We start from the raw sequence: 24538 nt of genomic DNA, 5'->3' as shown, positions 1-24538 counted from the left end.
TTATTCTGCAGGCCACATGTTCTTCAACAAATCCAATATGCTGCCCGAAATGTTTTTCATATTAACCTAAATGCTACATATTCAGGACAATCTGTCTATTTCCATGCTGCACCACTCGAAACAGCAGTCTAAGCATAACGTGATTATGGAACTTGTACTTATATTTCTAAATATCCGATCGCTACTAACGCACAAACTTTTGTTTGTGCATCTTCTTCTTGAAGAAAAAGCTAACGCATTTCTATTGAATGAAACATATCTTACATCCAAGCAAAGCTGTAAAATCCCACATTATCAACTTCTACGTCACGATAACACTGTTCCAGCACAACCTGCTAATGGCGGCGTCGCTATTGGCTATCCTGTTTCTCTTGCCATCCGACAACATTTCGTTTCATTTCATCTTCCGGAATATCTTATAGTTACGACCTATTTTCGCCAACTGTATGTCACTCTTGCAACCATCTATATACGCCCAGGTCACCATATTCCCTTTACCTTCTTCCAACACATCTCCAATAGCTTTCGTAATTATATCATTATGGCAGATATTAACATTCACAGTAGAACTGCGAGAGAGAAACAGCAGTTCATTAATTTCATTGAAACAAACACGACAGGCATCATACAACAACTCCCGTCGCATACACGACCAATCTCTCAAACTACCCCAGATATAGTGATTACCTCTGCCTCCCTTTATACTCGCTGTAATGTTACAGTTCTGGGGAATCTGGGAAGTGATCATTTATCAATTAAGTTAAAAATCACGTGCCCGCAATCTGCTCAAATCCGATCCGATTCTACTGCTCGACGCATTTTTCGTTCCGATAAAGCGAACTGGGTCGCCTATAGAAATGACATAACTACTGCGTTGGCAGAAACTCCAAATCCTGAAACCGAAGAAGCACTGTATGATACACTAAATGCTATCAGCACGGCAATTAAAAACGCCGGGGAGAAACACATCCCTACTACCAGGGCTAACTTTCCATGCCGTCCTCCGTTACCTCCGCAATACTTACCTCTCATACGACGTTCGAGAGATCTTTATAAAGAATATATACATACCAGAAACGAAGAAGCTCTTCGGCATCATCGGCAGATGCAACGCACAGTCTCTAATTACCTTAAAGCATATAAACTCCGAAACTGGGTAAAAGCCTGTAACTCACTTGCTGAAACAGCTCATCCTACACAATACTGGAAGCGGTTCCATCAGCTTGCAGGGAAAACAACCCGTACTTCATACCCGTTAATAGGTAACGACACTACACTACAAAATGACAAGGATAAAGCCGATGCATTTGCAGCGTATCTCCAGGGAATCTTCACTCCGCTTCCGCCTGCCTTTTCTAAGCGCCATCATCCAGTTGAGAGACTTAATTTCGACACCTTCCGTCTCCAACCTGACATCCATCATACTATCTCTCACAATACTGAACTTACTAAACCAATTACCGTAACTGATATCACTCGCACTGTCCAGAACAAGAAAAATACAGCACCTGGTTTTGATGAGATTACTTATCGTCATATTAAAGAAGCGCCCTATCAGTTGTTATACCTTCTAGCTATCCTTTATACGTTCATCCTTCGTACAGGCTTTATTCCTTGTGAGTGGAAGACCTCAAAAACTCTCATGTTCCTCAAACCGCACAAACCACCAAATACTGTTTCCTCTTATAGACCTATTCAGCTTACTTCCGTGTATTGCAAAATTCTTGAACGAATTATTGTCCGACGCCTCCATTCTTATCTATCAGAACGTAACATCATCCCTTTACATCAGGCTGGCTTCCGCCCCGGTTTTAGTATCAATGATCAGTTACTTCGGCTGTCTAATATTATTACCAACCAGTTTAATACACAGTTTCCATCTTGTCTAGTGCTCTTCGACCTGGAAAAGGCATTCGATAAGGTATGGCATGCAGCTCTCATATATAAACTTATCCGTCTGACACTTCCCATATCATACATCAGATTTATCTATAATTTTCTTCACAACCGTATTGCATATGTCGCTCTTAATGACACTCTCTCACACCCCATATTTATTTTCTCTGGAGTACCACAAGGGTCTGCCTTATCACCTTTGCTTTATCTTCTATATGTAGCCGATATGCCGCCATTGCCACCTAACACACACATTTTTCAATATGCAGATGATACTGCATTTCTTACATTGGGCCGAACAATCCATCGCATCAGTACTGAAATTAATGCAGCAATTCAAAGCTTTCTCACCTGGTGTACGAAATGGCGTTTGAAACTCAACCAAGATAAAACCCAAGCTATAGTCTTTCTCCCGCCAAAACGCCGATCTCGTGTACACCGAAATCCTTCGCTACTTAACATCCAAGTACATAACACGCGGGTTCATCCAACTAAACATGTCACATATCTGGGAATTATTTTTGATCAACACCTCACTTGGCGCCCTCACCTTCAGAATGTAATACAGAAAGCATATAATAGGCTTAATCTTCTCAAACGTCTCACAGGTACTACATGGGGACTACGAGCTAATACTGTTCTTAATACCTACAAAGTATTCATATGACCAGTCCTGACATATGGCTTCACAGCGTGGATATCCGCCCTCCAACCCCATTATGAAAAACTGAAAATACTTGAACGCCATGCCATACGACTAGCCTATAGAATAAAGCTCCCGAGTCCTACTCAAGAGCTTTATGAAGTCCTGCCGTTTCCACACCTTCTATTTCACATTGAAGCTTTGCGATCGAAGTATATTACTAGCAGATTTGAGTCCCGACATCCATTACTTCTCGCAGCCATGCAAGCAGACATTCCATACAATCCACCTCGCAAGCTACTGGAAACGCCTTTATCCCTTCTGTTTGCACTTTACCGATATACACTCCCTCCTGATCATCCGGATTTGGACGCAGCTGCAGTATTTTCAACATTCATAGTTCCTCCATACATAGCACCATCATTTACTGCACAGTAAGAACCCCATGTGTTAACAGGAAATCAATTTTGTCTTCATTACGTCCAGAGACGCCTCTGGACAGAAGATAGATCTCACTTGTCACACTAATCATTACCTATGTGTTGTGTCGTTACACTGCACTTCATTTTTTCCATTTTCATTCTTCATTCTCTTCTCTCCAGTTACAGATAAAGGATACAAATGCAACAGTAAACCAATACTATACAGCCGAAATCCCTATTAATGCAATCAAACTAGACACTTCTACTCCAGCTCTCCGAACATCCCTTAGCCCATCGAAAATATAGACCTCCAATAATACGTTTAAATCTAGTACCGCACAGAAGGCGCAACCTTCTCACGGTTGCTGGCGGATCGCCAGCATTGGGACAAAAAAAATTATTCTGCAAAGTGTTAGTTGTTATAGTAATCACTGGAATTTGTAAATACTTATTCAGGATTGCGAAAGAACTAATATAACCTCGATTTCCCTACTAACAATTAATTGAATTGAGATAAATGCAACGTATGTAAAAAAACAGGTAGCCCCAGTTCGCGTTTAGTATTTTGATTGGTTCCCTATCCGTGAGGTTCATGACGTCATGTGGAGGGAATTTAGCCCATCTTGAAACAGTATACCAACTCGCGTATTTGCGTATGTAGTATTTCACTTATTCACTTGAACGATATCTTGCGATACCCGAAGGTGTTATAAAATAGAGGATCTGCTCATATGTATCTTAATCCTATTAACTGAATGAAGCCAAAAAACAACCTAGCATTGGCACGTCTGATATGGCACTCTCGTTTCCGCCATATATGTTGTCTCAAAACATTACCATCTTCATATGTAGACATGTAGTGTGTCTATCGTTTATTTTTATTTAAGTCGTTGCTTCAGATTCATATTGTACGTACAATGATTACATGCTGCATGGTACAAATAGAAGTGAGAAGAAATTACCTGGAATAACCTTTTACAGGCAAGAAAATAACTAATTGTAGGATACGTATGGCAGTGACGTATGGCTTCACGATTTTGTGGTTTGGGCAGATCCTCTATTTTATAACATCTTTGGTGATACCTCCACGTGACGTCACGGACCGCAAAGTATCCTGGGAAAAATGAAAGCAGAAAGGCTGAATCGATAGTCCCCTGAGGGAAATGTAAGTCAGTACCAGTGGCAATTGCACACGTGAATCAAAGTTGTTCACCAATGATTTAGGGGATCATTTCTATTAGTTGTGGTTAAATTTCGGTTAACAAATATGTGGCTAAAAATTCCCCAAACTTTTAAATTTCTTTATTTAATGAATACAATAAGAATATTTATTATACATTCACAAAAATGATTCGATTTTAATGCAATATGGCGTACATTTTCTTTAAAAACTTTCAATCACTCCATAGATAGGGGTTAAAGTCTGTCAAGAACATAAAGGTATCTTCTAGCTCCTCCGAATTAAAAAGAAAAAAGGAAAACATGCCTCTCTGTAATTTTCATAAAATATAGTCTATTTGATTTTGAAGCAAATAAGGCTCATATTTCCTTTGAGGACTCCCAATGTTCTTCACTGTGTGGAGTTACCGTGAAAAATTAGGTAGATTATATATCCCACAATCAATTCAAAGGAAACATGCTTCCCTTAAGTTTTGTAGGAGGGCTGTAGACATTTTGGTGTATCGCGGCAGTTAGAAGGGCTAGAATCTCCATCTTGGTGTCAGAATGTTGCCACAATCAGCACACATTCAGTTGTGGTAGCGTGAGGACTGTGTGGTTTTTGCGACGTGTTACAATGTGCGCTGTAATAGACAGTCCCGTCTGTTGTGAAGTGCGTCCTGTGGTTAGGTTTTTGTTGGCAAAAAAAGCACATGCCAATTGAAATCAATCGCCAACTGTGTGAAGTGTACGAACATGGAATAATGAGTGAAGTCCGAGTGAGGCAATGGCGCATTCATTTTAAAAATAACCGTTCTAAAAAAATGGCGTTACCCAAGAGGTCTTCGATGGTTTCGGATAGGAGGGTTCGATCACCCATCATACAGCGCCGAGCAACTACCACCTCTTTTCAGAGATGAACACATGGCTCGCTACACAACGCTTTGATACTGACACCGAACTGCATGCCGGTGCGAGCCAATGATTGAAATCGCAAGCGGCAGATTTCTACAGTGACGGTATTGAAAAACTTGTGCCCACGGTATGATAAGTGCCTTAATTGCATGGCGATTATATGGGGAAAATAGCTTAAGAGTGTACCTTTCAAATGTATATAATACAATTTGGTTTACTCATTCTATTACTTTTTATTTCAAAACATTTGTTACATTCTGGACAGCCTTTGTATTCAAGAGCGCCCATCAAGGGGGGCAAAGTGAGGCGCTTGCCATCCCAGAGGAAATTGTACTTCAGTTTTTACATTAGTTACAGGAAAATTTGAAACTATATTTGAAACGTCGCTTATACTTGCCACCCTTGGAAACCACAACATGGGCGCCCTTTCTCGTATTTTTAAAAATAATCGACTTTGGTAGAACATGGGATAAATGTTTCTGAGGTTTCCCAATCATCTTCCGTGCTTCAGTTTGGAATAACTTCCCTCTGCGAACTAACAAGGAAAAATGGGGGCTTTCAGTATAGAAAAGAAATATTCCATTTTAAAAGAATATTGTGTGTATCTTCCCCTATTGAATCCCCACTGAAATTAGTCAATATTCAAGAAGTGAAATAACCCCTCTTTTCCAAACTTTTATATATCTACATATCTATATCTATATCTATATCTATATATCTCTCTCTCTCTCTCTCTCTCTCTCTCTCTCTCTATATATATATATATATATATATATATATATATATATATATATATATATATATATATATATATAGCCTATATATATAAGGGACATTCAAGTTCTAACCGACTTTTCTTTTTCTGCTACATAGAGAAAATAACGTGCTAATCAATTACTATTCTTCTTCAAGGTACTACCCATGTACACGCACACAATTTCCCCATCGGTGTGGGAGTGCACGTATCTCTGCGGTATAGAATTATTTGGGACGATCTTTCACCCATTTCAGCATTCACATTTTGTCTTCGTTGTCGGTGTGGAATTTTTGTCCTCCAAAGTGCTCGTTGAGGGAACCAATAAGATGGAAGTCGCAAGGCAACAGATCGGGTCTCCACTGAGAATTTACTAGGAGCTACCAAGCAAGTTTGGTGATAGGCACGACCGTTGTCGTGCCCGTATGAGGACGCGCGTTGTCGTGTAGGATGGCGACGCCATTCTTTACCGTTTTCTTCTCGAAGAATCTTTGACTTAGGTCCAGAGGAAGTTCTTGTAGTACGCCGTATTGATTGTGGCCCCGCGTGCAGATAATCAGTATATATGTATATGGCCATCTTTGTCCCAGAATACCAGCATCCCTTTGTCAGCAGATTCAAGTGGCTTGAATTATTTTTCAGGCGAGTCTGGATGCCTCTCCTCTATGCTGAAGGGCTTTGAGTCCGAAGTATAACAATGAATCCAGCTCTCATCGCAAGTGATTATCTTTGCAAACGAACTCTTCCCTTTTCTCTGAAATCGCTGCAGATGCTGAGACGATACGTTTTCCGTACACTGCTTCTGCTCGAAAGTTAGCATTTTTGGGACCCATCTGGCTATGATTTTCCGAAAGTGCAGGTGTTCGTGAATGATCCTTTCTACACTTCCTACGCTGATGTTACTCAAATCTCTCACACTGATACGTCAGTTACTCAGAATGAGCTGCCCAATCCGACGAATATTGGTTTTGTTGACGGCTGTTGCTCGGCGTGGGGTACGCGTCAGGTTGAGAACAGATTCTCTTCCTGCCTTGAATTTTGAACACCACTCTTACACTTGCGACTGAGAGAGAGAGAGAGAGAGAGAGAGAAAGAGAGTTTATTCACCATATTTTGCACTTAATTTTCTGAAGACTTCAGCAGGAATCACACTTTCCTTTAGGAGGAATTTGATGATACAGCACCGCTCCACTGGGGCCACCATCTCTACACTTCCAGGTTTGTTGCTATCGTCCGTCGCCTATCTCTAAGATTCCTATTTCCTCAACTGCCCGTTGTCACAGAAACGTGTCAGGACTACCCTATCACATGATGGGACAAGGACGTCAAGCTGCGCACAGCAACATCTAAACAAAACTAATTTCCATTATAAATTGAACGTTCCTCGTATATAGGTAAAAGATAAAAGATAAGGCGATGAAGATCTCCAATTAAAAACATGTTTGTTTCTTCAATTGATAGGATTGCTAAAGTACGCGGCATCAAAACTGGATTGTGACATTCAGTGCTGCTCCCACGCCGACGATCCTGGTTGCAGCGACGTGGCGAGCGCAATTGACTGAAACACTGCTTCGGCCTAAATACATATAGAAATGTGACGTTTCTGATCTGTTCTAAGGCAAATCTGTTACATTTTTTTTTTTACCTAAAACAGTAATTGAAAGTTGTAGAATAATTTTTCTGACAAATTGATGAAACAACCATGTTTCTAGCTTAATTTGTTCTGGTATATAGTGTCCCCTGGTCCTATCGTAGCTCTCGAAGTGGGTTTCGTGGTGGACGAACACCGCATGTATGAATTCGGTGTGCTCCTGTCTCCCCCTATTTCTTCATCCCACCATCTCTCATTATCATTATTGTCTCCCTTAGTCTCGGTGAAATACATTATTAATTCAACATAAAATACATTACTACATTTAAAATACATTACTAATTCAACGTACTGCCGTTATGTCTTGTAGAATAGAACAGAGAGAATGAATAAAACTTAATGATCATAGAAGAATTACTCCAATTTATAACGGGAAAAATGGGATAATTCCTAGAAGCCTACGAACACGTTTTTCACCACAAATTTCTAAGGGCTTTAATCGAATGAAAGACGCTTATTACAGAGGTGAGTGTCTTATCACATTTTACTGAGCATTCCGTGCATATTTTTCATGAATTGGTGCATAACATGTAATCGCTTTTATGTTGTGACACTTACTTTGTATCGGAATTTCACTTACTTATTATGTGAGCATTCGAACCAAATGGAATATGGTATTCATTTCACATTTGTAACAGAAAATAATATTAATAATAACACACATACATTAATGATCCTATTAGTGTCAAAGTTTTGTATTGTTATAACATATTGGATGTTGTTAGTGAGACGACTACATCGGGATCGCAATACTGCAAGTTATGGATGCATCAAAATATCAAATAATACCCACAATAGATATATTTAAATATCAAATATTCATTTAACAGACCAAAATCATATCCACAAAGAAATTAAATATAAACTGAAAGCAGGAAATTCGTGTTACTATTGTTCAAAATCTTTTGTCATCGCGAATTCTGTCGAGGAAGTTGAAACTTAAAACATATACAATTATAATCATGCCTGTTGTAATGTAAGCTTGCCAAACACGGTTACTTACTCTCAGGGAAAAGCGCCGACTAAAAGTATTTGAGAATCAAGTCCTGAGACGAATATTAGGGCCCAACGGAAACAGGAATGGGGAATGGCGAAAACCTCATAACGAAGAACTGCATAATTTATACCATTTATCAAACATAGTTAGTCATCAAATCTAGGAGGTTCAAGTGCGCAGGTCATGTAGCCAGAATAGAAGAAAGTTGAAACGCTTTCAAAGGTTTGACTGAAAATCCAATCCAAAAACGACCATTAGGAAGACCTAGGCACAGATGGGAGGACAATATTAAGATGGATCTCGTAGAAATAGGAATACAAAGAAAGAACCTGGATCCAGTTGGCTAGGAACAGAAGTCAATGGAGAACTTTTATGAGCGCGGCATTGAACCTCCAGGTTCCATAAATCATAGAGTTAGTGAGTTAGATGGCGACAAAATTGATTAATTACCAATAATTACATAGCATAAACACATTTTCGAACTAACACCGTACAATGCGCAGAAAATACAGAATAATCCAATTGAAGCAAAATTATAAAAATAACGTCTAACCTAAATTAATTTATTAATCAGCTGTCGTAAAGAAACTGGCCCACACGAAGACTTTTCTTATGAGAGTTTTATATTAAATTATATACCTAAAAACTCCTGCCTCTTGCATGCGTCCGCCTCCTAAAATAGTGTAGGTAGAGTATGGTATAAGCCAGTATGGTAATGAGGTAGAGTATGGTTATTAATGATATTTAAAATATTATCGATATAAATTCGAATGTTTAAACTTCCCTTAATGAAATTCAGTGTACACTCCACTGATAAGGATTGTTATTATTTATGCATTATTTGAAGTAGCACAGTGCGCTCGTGCATGTAGATAAGCACTATGCGAGACTTGTTCTTAAATTTTCTATGGATGAACATTACGTATGTAACTTACTAATATCCATTTGTAGGTGTAAGAATGTTGGACGGTACAGTGAGTGACCGAGTGGAAGGTACTGCGCTGGGATTCGGCCAAGACAAAATAGACATCTACAGCGCCTCCTGGGGTCCTAATGATGATGGTAAAACAGTAGAAGGACCTGGGAGATTGGCGATAGAGTCTCTGCAACGAGGAGTTACACAAGTAAGTCATTTCTGATTACCACTCAAACTTTACATTTTCCAACTATTTTTAAATATTCCTTTTATCTAGTACATATGAAGCACGATATGACTCTTAGGTATCGGTGGTAATAGATGAATGGTTGTTCAGTCTCGTATCACGAGGCTCAAACCATCCTGGATTCGAGTCCCACTGAAGAACATGGTCGTTTGTAACTGTTCTTCAAATTCCTGCCTTTGAGTCCTTGTTGTGTTGAATTAAGTAGAATATTCAATTGAATTAATTACAGAACCATGAAGACAAGGTCGCTGTTGGGCCGTTTAAAAAAAAAAAAAAAAAAAAAAAAAACAAGGGGAAGATCACTCACAATTAGTGCGTGGAATTCCTTGTTCGACTGTAAGCCATGATAGTTTCTAGTGGACAACATTGTGTTCATGGATTTTAACAAGATTCTCCATTTAGGTCTCCAACATTCCCATTCAACAGCATTGCATACACGGTTCTATTTAACCTCAAAATATAACTTTGTATAGTATATGTTCAATATCTCATTTGATGGAATTCTGATAGAATGTATGATTATAAACGTGTCTCATGTCTTAACAACCTTTAAAAGGAAACCTCGAAACAACTTCACAAAATAATTTATTTTAAAAAAATACATTGTTGTCAAAAGAACTACTTCAAGTTAAGATGAGCGAAAAATCCTCTTAGTAACACTTGTGGGTATTCTTATTAAAGAACTACAAGTTTTGAACTTTTTTTTTCAGAGATATAATCTGAAAAGGACTTCCGAGGAAGTACATCTTTGTTTCTCTTCCACGAAATATTAATTGAACAGAGGAAATCTGATTTGTCTCATTTCTCTATAAGAAATCAAGTAAAGCTTTGAAGACCCGAGCATCATGTTACAAACACAAAAAAAGTATAAATATACCTTCCGTGTAATTATTGTACATACGTTTCAATATAGAAAGCCTTACAAAATTTCTCCAGTATATAAGAAGGAACTTTTATATTCGTGTATCTGTTCTCTTCTTTCCTCTGCATTCCGTCTCTAGGAGAATGCTTATATGGGGGGAAGGGTAGAGAAGGGGAACAGGTGTTTCCATGGTAATGTTGACCGTAATACTGCAGAGCTGGGAGAGTTCATCGCACTGATTTCACAGGTAAACACATTCATCCGGAGATAATAAGTAAATATTAGCATACATATACATTTCTGTATGATGTATCGGTAGTCTGCAATGCGGTTCTACCAATATAAGCAAAGGATTTGTTGAAACCTAAGATGAAACTGAAGTCTAAAAAGGCTCTTTTGTGAAGTTAATACGATTCAAAGAAAAAATCTTCACTTTTTAATTATCACAAATAAGTAGTTTCATTAAAGCCGATACTCTGAGAAAATGGGTTCATTTGTAGTCAGACGTAGCTAATGTGTGTTCTCTCTGTCCGATGTTTCAATGCTCGGTCAGATGTGAGGGAGTACTTCCTTGTATTGAATTTAACCAGTATTAAATGAAAATGAAATGAAAGCTTTAAGTTTTTACGTTCCACGATTATGCCAGCTAGGCTTAATGAGAGGGTGCTGATGGGAAACGAACGGAGGCATGGGCACCCGAAGGTGGGGCCCGGGCAACTCTTGCTCTAAAAATGAATTAAATTTCTTAAGATCTTTTTAATACAAATAAAAAATACCAAATGTAACATATCAACCTAGGAGATAATGTTCTTCGGGCGTCCATGAGTGGAACGGTGGAATTAAGAAAATGGGAGGAAACGGGAAACCCAGAGAAAACCCCCACACACGGAGTTTGTCTACCACAAAGTTCATTTGGCACGAGCTGGGATCGAACTAGGGACCCTACGCACCAGATGTGAACGCTCTTTCACTGAGCCACCGTGGATCAAGTAACCAGAGTAGTGATTAAACTACTACTACATATATCTTGTTTGACGAATGCACAATATCGTAAAATCACAAAAATTAGGACCAATCAGCAATATGTTCATTCTTGTTGCTTATTTTTCTTTACTAGCACCGACCCAAAGGGTTACACCCTTTATTCGGGATGAGCAGCTTAAAATAAACTGTAGGAGTAGGTGGACAGCCTTGGGGAAAGAGATTTGTTTTCGACTTTATTAGATCATGTTGCAAATAAACTGCAGGCCATTGCGGCCTTTTACTATAACCACAAGTATAAGTGAGATGGCAATATATATACAAATGTATATACATAAGCGTACTGGAGAGCAGCGTAGTGAATAGAGCAGAAAACCCCCGGTGAGAATTAACCTAAATATGAGATACACTTTACAGCATAACGCAGGAGAATGGATGGTATCCTCTGTTCAGGAGCTGCTCTGGGCGTAATGAAGACAAGGATTAGAACAGAAGAGTCACCGTGCATAAGATGAGGTGACAAATGGTGGAGGAATGGTTTCGAGGAGGTCATGAAGAAGTTACAAGTCTGGGTTATTAGATGGAGAAAACATAATTGTACTGAGTAAAGAGGAGGGCGAGTACGGTGTACTGCAAAATGATAAAAGATTGGTGGAGAGTGAATTCGTGGTGCATGGCTGAGTTTACTTTAAGTTTAATATCCCTTTCAGGAGCGAAGCTATGTGAAACTGGACCTACTGATTAACGTGGAATCCGAACCACATGAGCTCCCGCCGGGTCTCCCACGTTAAAGGCGCGTACGCTAACCGCTTACCCACAAGACCATGACATCCAAAAGGAGTAGATGATGGACTTTAAATAACTTTTTTAACGTAACGGACCCTGAAAATTCTCCAATTGATACAGCACATCTAGGAACGTTTTGCCATATAGGTCTCTCCTGGCACTGAGATGTTTGATGCAAGAAATAAATTTGTAAATAATACTCAAAAATCATCAAGATTGTGATAGCAACTATGTGCTGCAGTTGACACTCTCAATGATGTGCTTTTCATGTTGCTTTTGTGAGCACTGCTCCTTTTAGCGTTAATTAGTTCAAGTTAGTTAAGAAACAACGACTGGGAAATAATCTACAAAACAGCGTGTTTTTGTGTTGCAAATGTTGTGAAAACATACCCTAATTCACCATAACAATAATAACATACGGTGAATTAGAGTTATACTGTTGAATTATTTGTAGATTGTGGTTTAAATATCAAGTTGCCATCTCAGACAGGTAATGGGAAACTACGTAAAAGATTAAAACATTTGGAGAAACAAATTCAATTTGCATTTCAATACTTACACCTCAAAATTTCGGACGAAACTTGTGCTTTAGTGTTGCAAATATGTGAGCTTTGCATCTAACAGAAAGGAGCAATGTTCCAGACATATCTTGTATACTTGAGCTGTATCTCTATTTTTCTTTTTGTTTGTTTGTTTGTAAATTAAATTACCTGTATGACTTTGTATTTACCTATATACTAAATATAATGTATTGGTCATCCTGTAGTTAAGGATAGAATTTGGACATTTCAGCAGTTAATTTGCGAGGAAACTTTGAAAGTCGAATGAATTTGATCTGATGCCACGTGGCGGTAAATAGAAACAAAAATAACATCTTAGCATTTTGCTTCATTGTTTCCTAAATAAAAGATAATAAAAGCATAGAGAAGAGACAGCGTAATTGCTGGAAAAGGCCGTAACTCACCTAAGCACTGGCATGGGATCAAATATACGAAACTCCACAAACAGAATGTTCCTGAATCGAAACCAGACTCGACTCCAAAAATAGCAAGTATCCTCCAGAGATGTTTGATACTGCAAATTCCCATGGGAATTGTTGACAAACTTCAACACTCTCGGGAGTTAAAGTCAGTCTGCCACATCCACGGTATAGTCATTTCCGATTTTGCTTGGGAGGTTGGGGAGGCTAGATGTCAGCAGATTTTCAGGTTTTTCATTGATAAATTATTTTATTGATTAAAATTTATACAAATGTCGAACTCAGAGGGGGACAATTAACCTCCTGTAGCCCCAAATTATGCTCCTGTGCCAGAGTAATTGCTCAAAGTCCTCTCGATGAACGGTTTTAGGGGTCGCTTAAAGATATTAAATTATTCCTAAGAAGAAGATAGCCAACCTTCCGGCAGGACTTTTCCAGCGTTAGAAAGACTTCACAAAGCCAGACTGGCAGAAAGTTATTTTTTCTTGAGACGAGATAAATATTAACCGCTTTGACGTCCGTGAACTTGGCCCCCCCCACTTTGAGCACTAACGATAAAATTAGTGTCAATCGTTAGTGCATCGTTAGTGCTTCTTAGTGCACCAACCCCTAACGTTAGTGCTTAATTAGTGTAGGAGCTACAAGCAAAAAACGTTTGGGAGGGCCAAGTTCACGCTGCCCCCCACTTCAAGCACTAACGAAATAACTAGTGCCATTCGTTAGTGCTTCCTAGTGCACCAACCCGTGACGTTAGTGCTTCATTAGTGTAGGCTCTAGAGCCAAAACAATGCTACACGCTAGCCCCCCACTTCAAGCAATAAGGAAAGGAATAGTGCCGTTCGTTAGTGCATCGTTAGTGCTTCTAGAAAATACTAAAAGTTTCGTTAGTGCTTCACTATTAGTGTAGATATAGCCAATTATAAATCACGAAACTCCCATAAGAAATGCATGGGGAATTTTTCATTGCGTCAAATTACCGCCAAATTCAAAAGCACTATTGACCTCTTCTAGTGCAATCGTTAGTGCATCGTTAGTGCTTCTTACTGTAAAAACCGCTAACGTTAGTGCTTCATTAGTGTAGGAGTTATAAAGAAAAAATATTTGGGGGGGCCAAGTTCACGCTGTCTCCCCTACTTCAAGCACTAACGATAAAATTAGTACCACTCGTTAGAGCATCGTTAGTGCTTCTAGAAAACATATAGTTTCGTTAGTGCTTCAATATTAGTGTGGTTATGGCTAATTACATGTCATGAAACTCCCATAAGAAATGCATGGGGAATTTTTCATTGCGTTAAATTACCGCCGAATACAAAAGCACTAATGAATTCTTGTAGTGCAATTCTTAGTGCATCGTTAGTGCTTCTTAGTGCACCAACCCTAACATTAGTGCTTCTTAGTGCACCAACCCTAACATTAGTGCTTCATTAGTACAGCAACTACAAGTGAAAAACCCTCTGGGCCTAGCGTGAACTTGCCCCCCCCCACTTTGAGCACTAACGAAAAGATTAGTGCCATTCTTTAGTATATCGTTAGTGCTTCCAGAAAATACTAATAGTTTCGTTAGTGCTTCATTATTAGTGTAGATATAGCCAATTGTAAGTCACGAAACTCCCATAAGAAATGCATGAAGAATTTTTCATTGCGTTAAGTTACCCCCAAATTCAAAAGCACTAATGATCTCTTTTAATGCAATCGTTAGTGCATCGTTAGTACTTCTTAGTGCACCAACCCTAACATTAGTGCTTCATTAGTACAGGAACTACAAGTGAAAAACCCTTTGGGCCTAGCGTGAACTTGCCTCCCCATTTTGAGCACTAACGAAAAGATTAGTGCCATTCGTTAGTATATCGTTAGTGATTCCAGAAAATACTAATAGTTTTGTTAGTGTTTCATTATTAGTGTAGATATAACCAATTGTAAATCACGAAACTCCCATAAGAAATGCATGGGGAATTTTTCATTGCGTTAAATTACCCCCAAATTCAAAAGCACTAATGATCTCTTTTAGTGCAATCGTTAATGCATCGTTAGTACTTCTTAGTGCACGAACCCTAACGTTAGTGCTTCATTAGTGTAGGAACTACAAGTGAAAAACCCTTTGGGCCTAGCGTGAACTTGGTCCCCCACTTTGAGCTCTAATGAAAAGATTAGTGCCATTCCTTAGTATATCGTTAGTGCTCTCAGAAAATACTAATAGTTTCGTTAGTGCTTCACTATTAGTGTAGATATACCCAATTGTAAGTCACGAAGCTCCCATAAGAAATGGATGGGGAAATTTTCATTGCGTCAAATTACCCCCAAATTCAAAAGCACTAATGAATTCTTGTAGTGCAATCGTTAGTGCTTATTAGTGCACCAACAATAACATTAGTGCTTCATTAGTGTAGGAACTACAAGTAAAAACCCTTTGAGCCTAGCGTGAACTTGGCCTCCCACTTTGAGCACTAACGAAAAGATTAGTGCCATTCGTTAGTATATCCTTAGTGCTCTCAGAAAATACTAATAGTTTCGTTAGTGCTTCACTATTAGTGTAGATATAGCCAATTGTAAGTCACGAAACGCCCAGAAGAAATGCATGTGGAATTTTTCATTGCGTTAAATTACTGTCAAATTCAAAAGCACTAATGATTTGTTTTAGTGCAATCCTTAGTGCATCGTTAGTGCGTTTTAGTCCACCAACCCTAACGTTAGTGCTTCATTAGCGTAGGAACTACAATTTAAAAAAACTTTTGAGCCTAACGTGAACTTGGCCGGCCCCCCAGTTTGAGCACTAACGAAGAGGTTATTACCATTCGATAGTGCATCGTTAGTGCTTGTAGAAAATACTAATAGTTTCGTTAGTGCTTCACTATTAGTATAGATATAACCAATTATATGTCACGAAACTCCCATAAGAAATACATCTGGTATTTTTCATTGTGTTAAATTCCCGAACGGTAGCCAATTATAAGTCACGAAACTCCCATAAGAAATACATCTGGTATTTTTCATTGTGTTAAATTCCCGAACGTAATAGTAACCATTACACTAATACATGGTTATTACTGTTTTTAAATTTGTTGGAAGAATTTTACAAAATGGAAAATGCTACGTGTCTAAATTTAGCCCCGCACGCATCTCAAATACTAAAAAAACGTTTGACATGATTAGTGCATCGTTAGTACCCATTAGTACACTAAACTCTAACGTTAGTGCTTTGATTCAACTCTATATTAGTAAACATTATTTGCAAGACTAAATTGAAATTTTTCTAATTCTACAATTATTGTCCTACAAATGTGAGATAGACGTCAAAAGTTAGTGTATCCTTATTGCTTCCCAAACACGAAGCATTAGTGTTAGCGCGATTATAGTTTAAGAGTTATAAGTGAATAACTCACTCTGTGCTAAATTTAATTTTAGCAAATTTTACAATAATTGTCCCACAAAGGTTGAATAAACGTCAAAGATTAGTACATCGTTAGTGCTCCGAAAGACACTAAGCATTAATGTTACTGCTATCATAGTTTAGGGGTTAAAAATGAATAACTCGGAAGGGAGGGCTACTTTAGATCTTTAAATTTTGTACAATTGTACGCTAGTTGTCTGACAGAAATGGACCAAACCAGCGTTTAGTCCTCCGCTGAATAAGCACTAATGCTAGTGTTATCATAATTTAAGTGTTATTAACGAATAACACGCACGAGCCTAAATTCAAATTTGTCGAATTTTACAATAATTGTCAATCCAAAGGTAGGATAATCGCTAAAGGATCGTGCTTTTTTAGTGCTTCAAAAATACTAAGCATTGATGATAGTGCTATCACAGTTTAGGAGATATCAGTGAATCACTCGGACGGAACTCAATTAAAATTTATCGAATTTTACAATAATTGTGTAAAAATTGAAAAACCTGAAGTTAGCCCCGCTCGAGTTATTTGGTAAAACTCCTAAACTGTGACGGCACTGACGTTAAGTGATTAGTGTTTCATGAAGCACTAACAGTCACTAACCTTCGGCGGTTATCTTACCTTTGTGGGACAATTAGTGTGAAGTTCGATAATTTAAATTCAATCCTATCCGGATTATTCATGAAAGCACTAACGAGAATGCTTAATGTTTTATAGCTCTAGCAATGCAGTAAGCGCTTGTGTTGTCCTACCTTTTTGTTACAATTAGTGTAAAACTGTTTAAGTTGAAAAACCTAAAGTTAGACCGGGTTGAGTTTTCATTAATAAGTCCAAAAATATGATAGAACTAACGTAGTACTTATTGTTTTTTGAAGCGTTAAGGATGCACTATCCTTTGAAGTTTGTTGTACCTTTGTGAGAAAATTAGTGTTTTTCGATACTTTTAAATTCAGTCTCGTCCGAGTTATTCACTAATAACTACTAAAGTATGATAGTGCTATCGTTACTGTTTAGTGCACTAATGTGAAATTACTTAACACTAACCATTTAAATAGTTTTACTAGCACTTGAGAATCGTGCGGGGCTAAATTTAGACACAGCATTTTTCATTTTGTAAATTTCCCACATATTTAAAAGCACTAATAACCACATATAGTGTAATGGTTATGTTGTAGTGTACTGTTAGTACCTCTTATTGCAGAACTCCAAACATTAGTGCATCAACAGTGTGGACGGTAGAAAATAAAAGTTAAGGGGAGCTAACTATACGCTAGCCAATAAAAGCATTCACGATGAGAAGCATTAATGTTCAGTCTTGGTGCACTAGCAAGTAATAACGAAACACTAACGATGCCACTAAAAGAGACAACTACTGCATTTGAATTTCGTGAGAATTTGACCTAATGAAAAAATCCCCATGTTTTTCTTATGGGAGTTTCGTGACTTATAATTGCCTATATCTACACTAATAGTGAAGCACTAACGAAACTATTAGTATTTTCCAAAAGCATTAACAATGCAATAACGAATGGCACTAATATTTTCGTTAGTGCTCAAGCTGGGGGGCCAAGTTCACGCTATGCTCACAGGGTTTTTTACTTGAAGTTCCTACACTAATGAAGCACTAACGTTAGGGTTGGTGCACTGAGAAGCACTAACAATTGCACTACAAGAAGACATTCGTGCTTTTGAGTTTGGCGGTAATTCCACGCAATGAAAAATTCCCCATGCATTTCTTATGGGAGTTTCATGACTTACAATTGGCTATATCTACACTAATAGTGAAGCACTAACGAAACTATTAGTATTTTCTGAGAGCACTAACGATATACTAACGAATGGCACTAATCTTTTCGTTAGTGCTTAAAGTGGGGGGGGGCAAGTTCACGCTACGCCCAAAGGGTTTTTCACTTGTAGTTCCTACACTAATGAAGCACTAACGTTATGGTTCGTGCACTAAGAAGTACTAACGATTTCACTACAAGAATTCATTAGTGCTTTTGAATTTGGGGGTAATTTAACGCAATGAAAAATTCCCCATGCATTTCTTATGGGAGTTTCGTGATTTACAATTGGCTATATCTACACTAATAATGAAGCACTAACGAAACTATTAGTATTTTCTGGAAGCACTAACGATATACTAAGGAATGGCACTAATCTTTTCGTTAGTGCTCAAAGTGGGGAGGCGAAGTTCACGCTAGGCCCAGAGGGTTTTTCACTTGTAGTTCCTGTACTAATGAAGCACTAATGTTAGGGTTGGTGCACTAAGAAGCAATAACGATGCACTAAGGATTGCACTACAAGAATTCATTATTGCTTTTGTATTCGGCGGTAATTTAACGCAATTAAAAATTCCCCATGCATTTCTTATGGGATTTCATGACATGTAATTAGCCATAACCACACTAATATTGAAGCACTAACGAAACTATAAGTGTTTTCTAGAAGTACTAACGATGCACTAACGAATAATACTAATTTTATCGTTAGTGCTTGAATTGGGGGCAGCGTGAACTTGGCCCCCCCAAATGTTTTTTCTTTATAACTCCTACACTAATGAAGCACTAACGTTAGCGGTTTTTGCAGTAAGAAGCGCTAACGATGCACTAACGATTGCACTAGAAGAGGTCAATAGTGCTTTTGAATTTGGCGGTAATTTGACGCAATGAAAAATTCCCCATGTATTTCTTATGGGAGTTTCGTGATTTATAATTGGCTATATCTGCACTAATAGTGAAGCACTAACGAAACTTTTAGTATTTTCTTGAAGCACTAACGATGCACTAACGAACGGCACTATTCCTTTCCTTATTGCTTGAAGTGGGGGGCTAGCGTGTAGCATTGTTTTGGCTCTAGAGCCTACACTAATGAAGCACTAACGTCACGGGTTGGTGCACTAGGAAGCACTAACGAATGGCACTAGTTATTTCGTTAGTGCTTGAAGTGGGGGGCAGCGTGAACTTGGCCCCCCAAAGGTTTTTTGCTTGTAGCTCCTACACTAATTAAGCACTAACGTTAGGGGTTGGTCCACTAAGAAGCACTAACGATGCACTAACGATTGACACTAATTTTATCGTTAGTGCTCAAAGTGGGGGGTCAAGTTCACGGACCTACCGCTTTGGGTCTAACTAGGAACTATGAACGTGAAGAAAGGCTGGAGAATGTCCATACGATCATCATGTCCAAACCACACTCTTGATTTGGTGGAGGCAAGTTGATGTGACAGTACATAATGAGTCATTGCGTTGGACGGTGCCAACGAATCGTTTTTAGGCTGAATGCACATCCAACAATACTTTAACATCTTAGATCTGAATTTGTAGGTAGTTTCGAGCAGGGACATCTCAACATTCCAAGGGTTATCTCCTAGCAAGTTAACGATCTGAAATACATTGCAAATGCCATTATTGAACTACTCCGAAGTCAAGGATTTCATTTTGCAGTTACCTGGTCACTTCCTTAATCAGGTTTAACAGCTTTGGGTTGAGTGGATACATGTATTAATTATTTCCAGACACTAAAGAATACCAGCTGAATAAAAATACCCCAACCTCTTTTAATAGCAGGAAAGTATTGATAATTTCATGTATCGGAAAAAATTATTTTCTCTCTTTGCTGAAATAGTAGAGAGTAATAAACTAAAGCACCTCTCTATTGACATCTATTGACATATTTACAATAGCTGATTCATTTCCAGTTGTTCCTTTTCTCATGTAATTATGCGACAGTTTATTATGATACGTTTAACACTATTCACCAGGCCCACAAGCAGAGGGGGGGGCTAGGCGGCGCCTGTCCCCCCTAAGCTTTTCGTGGCCCCCAGACCTCAACACAAAAAACACAATCTATATATGTGTAAGAGAATTTTTAATGACTTGGGCCCCTTAACATATCCATGCCCCCCTCCAAACCTCTGTGGATGGTTGCGGGCCTGCAATTCACCCAGCGACCAAGACACTTTTCGGCCAATCAATGAGGTTCATTTATTAATTATAATTATTCGTAATGAAATCCATCGAGAATTATTCAAAATTAAACATTATGGATTTTGTTTTCGCAGGGTCGCAATGGTAAAGGTGTAATATTTGTGTGGGCTGCAGGTAATGGTGGAAGTCGAGGTGACAACTGCAATTGTGATGGTTATACTTCCAGTATCTACACGCTGTCCATCGGAAGCGCATCAGAGCAGGGACAGTTTCCATGGTATGGTGAGAGATGTGCCTCAACGTTAGCAGCCACGTATTCCAGTGGAGCGTACACGGATCAAATGATTGTAGGTACTACTTCAAAGCAATTTTAACTTGAACCAAATTACGTAGATTAATAAGGTAAAGAAAAGTATATAAGGAAGTAAACAAGAAAGCTGATAAACACTGACTATTCTACACCTTCCTCAAATGGAAAATAATGTATTACTTGCATAATCGCGTAAGTGCTGAAAACACTAGTGTTAAAAATGTACTTCATCAAATGAGTCAATCATAACATATAGTATTGTAATGTTAGTACGTTTGTCCGTTACTGCACACAATGCCTCATGAGCGAAAGAGAATTTTTGAATTCTGTATTTTGCGATAGATTACAAAAGTAATTATTTCGGCTCAGTTTGTTATGGGAGTAAATCCGTTTAAACCTAAACGGTTAACGGAGACTTTAAAAGTAGGTATCCATATTCCATTTTCTACCGTTTGAAAAGAGGATAGTAGAAGTTACACATCTTGCCTTTAGATGGCAGCAAAATATTTTACAGCGGCTGACATCTACCGGACAAAATTGAAACTTCTATGTACGTGAAGATTTTCACTGTGCATCAGAGTTTGTTTTGACATGATATTTTAAAAAGATATTATTTGAAATGATGAAATGAGAGAGGAAAAATGGAATTAAATGACATCTATGCCCTTTAGGCTAAAGGAGACGATAATGAAAGCAAGTAAATGATGATGGAAGAAATGGTGGGATGAGAATGTGTAAGGAAACAGAAGTACCTCGAGAAAACCCACGGACCAAGGGCGTCGATTTCTCTGTAAATTTGGCGGGGCCCATTCAGATGCAGACGGCATATATATGAGAATTTTAAGACACATTCAAATTATGACAAATATTGCATATTCACAAATACAATGAGGGGCCCCCCATGAGCTTTGGAAGGGTCTGGCCCCCTAGGCTCGGCGCTCTTGCCACGGACACGATATTGTCCACGACAAATTTACTTAGCCGGGGATCAAACCAGGTACCCCACGCGCCAGCTGTAACTGCACTACCACTGAGCCACCATGGCCCATCCCAAATGCCAGAGGTGATTTAGATCTTAATTTACAACAATGAATCAACCGTTATAATTTCTTCGGCATTTCCGAACCGGATAGTGAGCACCATTTGCTTTTTTTATGCAGATGCTTTCGTCTGTGTAGTTTCTTTAGTTTTTTATCATAGTTTTGTTCTCTAGTTTTCACGGAAGAATAGTTATTTCAAGACTTCCAACCTATAGGAAAATGCTGTGCGCAAAATTTCAAATTCGGACGCACTTGCCAATCCAAAAATAATGGTCGCCAGTATATCTCACGTACAAATTATAAGAAGTCTTCCCCCCGTCCTTTGGTTTCATAAAGTAAGAGATTACATCAGGGCATAAAATTTCAAAACCAGACAATTAGATTCAGGATAATCAATTTTGAATTGGACGATTCATATCAGTGACATTTATTTTCTCACTCAGTCACAATTATTTTCGTGGGAAACAGAAACTGCGCAGCCCTGTGCGTTTACGCAGAAACCATTCCTACTGAATACTGGTCGCCAGCTCTAAAAATTTATAATCATCAATGGCGATCCGGCGACCGGAATTTTTGCGCACTGGTAAAAGGTAAAAACAATAAACCTTTTCGATTTTTTTAGTACATGCATAAGTGGCCTTAGTCTTTGCGAGGACTAGAGCAAGGAAGTCCCGGGGGTCCTTTCTTCTCTTTCATGACACAATATCAAATAAAAAAAAATGTCGACGACAGAATATTACCTCTCAAGATATCTACAAGCTAATGTAGAATTTTGCTCGATGTCAGCGGTGCTTGTTTCATGCTTCAATATAGTTGGGAGGTGCTAAGTCTAAGCGATGTCTCGTATAAAATTAAGAATGATGGAGTGTTGCCTGTGTTTTAACAACTTTTCTTATTTTTTCTTTTATATTACCACGAGATCTATAATATTGTTGTTATATGAGATTGTTTTAATTCTAGGTTCTAATCTGGAGGTGTATAGCGAGAGGTACAATAATTAAATCTCATATATCAAACTTAAAAAAAGCTTTAATACAGTTAATTTTTAATGTGAATTTATGTGTCTGTGAATTAATTATCTTATGCACTTGGTAAGCCTAGCACAAACAGATTTCTCTGACACATACTTGGTATGTACTGATAAGGATGAAGCTTCCATTTCTATGCTATTGATTGTTGCTCATCTCCGACCCTAATGTGGTTCTAGTTGCTGGTGAATTATTACCTCGGAGACAGAGTACTGATGACTAGTAGTCCTTTATTAGTCATATAGTGGTTATGCCGAACACCCATTGTTTCGGCGGTGTTAAACTTGAAAGGAGTCGTTATGTCCATGATGACGATTGATAGAGATACTGATCCAACTCCATGAACTATCTAAACTGCATCAACTCCCGGATGTGTCGGAACTCCCCTTTTCTTGAAATTACTTAACCTTTTATATCAGGATCTTTGCTGAGGTTTCTAATCGAATAGCTTGTGGACGTGACGTAAAGCCACGTACAATCATAAAAGTATTCCGAGTCCGGGTTCCAGAAATTCCAGAATAAATTTCGGAATTTAGGTAGAAAGAAGTATGTCTGTGCTAGACTTTTGTAATGAGTTTAATTATGTAAGTGAAGCTCTCATAAGCACATAAGACAAATTCACAGACATTATTGTATAGCAGAATTTACCAAGTGATCTAATTCTTCAAATACAATTGTTTACAAGTAAACTTATTTCCTTATTTTCTTATTTCATGAACTAAAATGAGAATCAGATTTAACTTGAAAATAAAATCTAAGATTGGTACTGCCACAATATATTTAGAATATTTTTGATGCGAGATAGTAATTATGAATCTTCTTGTTACCGGTGCCGGATTTAGGTCTGATGGGGCCTTAAGCTATTGAAAGTAATGGGGCCCTTTTAGGTCCGTAGCCAGCCCAAAAATGTAGGGGGACCTGTAGAAGTTAGGAGGGCCGACCCAACCATATTATAGTTCATTTGCAAGCCTAGCGCGAAAATTTTAAGGAGGCAGTGAAAATTTAGGGGGTCCGACCCACCCTATCCTCCGTAGATACGGGCCTGGGCCCTTTATATGTCTAGCTTTCTTTATCAGCGACAAAATGTCGCCATTTGGGGGTTTTTAATATATACTATATAGTACTTTATGGACCTAATAGCAGTGATGTAATGCTAATTTTTTAGGTAGGTATACCATACATCTCTTGTCACAGGGGGTTTCATAATTCCTATTACAGCACTCGGGGTTAAAAATAGACACGAAAACAAGCAACAACAACAACAAAAAAGTTTATTATATCGAAGTCGAAAGCGGTGTTCATTCCGAGTTATGACCGCGAGAAAGTACAGATAATTGAAATTTGAACATTAATAGCGCAAAGAAGCGTTATGGTATGGCGTCAGAAGAGCTGGTATGGTAAATTTAAGAGAAAACTATATTTGTATTTTAGAAATATGCTACATTCAAGATATTTGGGAAATTACACATTTAATTAAACTTACCCCATTCGATTCACAATTATGTATGAGATCTTGACTCAATTTGTGAAATTCTGTTTCTATTTTCCCCATACTCCTCAACTTGGTATATTCTGACAACACAGAAGTTGTTTAACTCTCTTCACTTTTAATTTCGTCTTTACATTTTCTCTAATC

General features: G+C 38.3%; 1 protein-coding gene across 1 annotated transcript in view; it reads left to right on the top strand.

Annotated features, from left to right (window-relative positions):
• LOC145666348 (neuroendocrine convertase 1-like) overlaps positions 1-24538 on the top strand; it is a 351242-nt gene that overhangs the window by 142395 nt on the left and 184309 nt on the right. The window contains exons 7-8 of the mRNA XM_081733482.1: positions 9388-9560; positions 20659-20871. Coding sequence (XP_081589608.1) covers positions 9388-9560; positions 20659-20871 — 386 coding nt within the window. The remainder of the gene's footprint in view (positions 1-9387; positions 9561-20658; positions 20872-24538) is intronic.

This window comes from Thermobia domestica, chromosome 12 (genome assembly GCF_964235325.1).
Source record: "Thermobia domestica chromosome 12, izTheDome1.hap1.1, whole genome shotgun sequence".
NCBI lineage: Eukaryota > Metazoa > Arthropoda > Insecta > Zygentoma > Lepismatidae > Thermobia > Thermobia domestica.
This window is presented reverse-complemented; position numbering and strand designations above follow the sequence as displayed.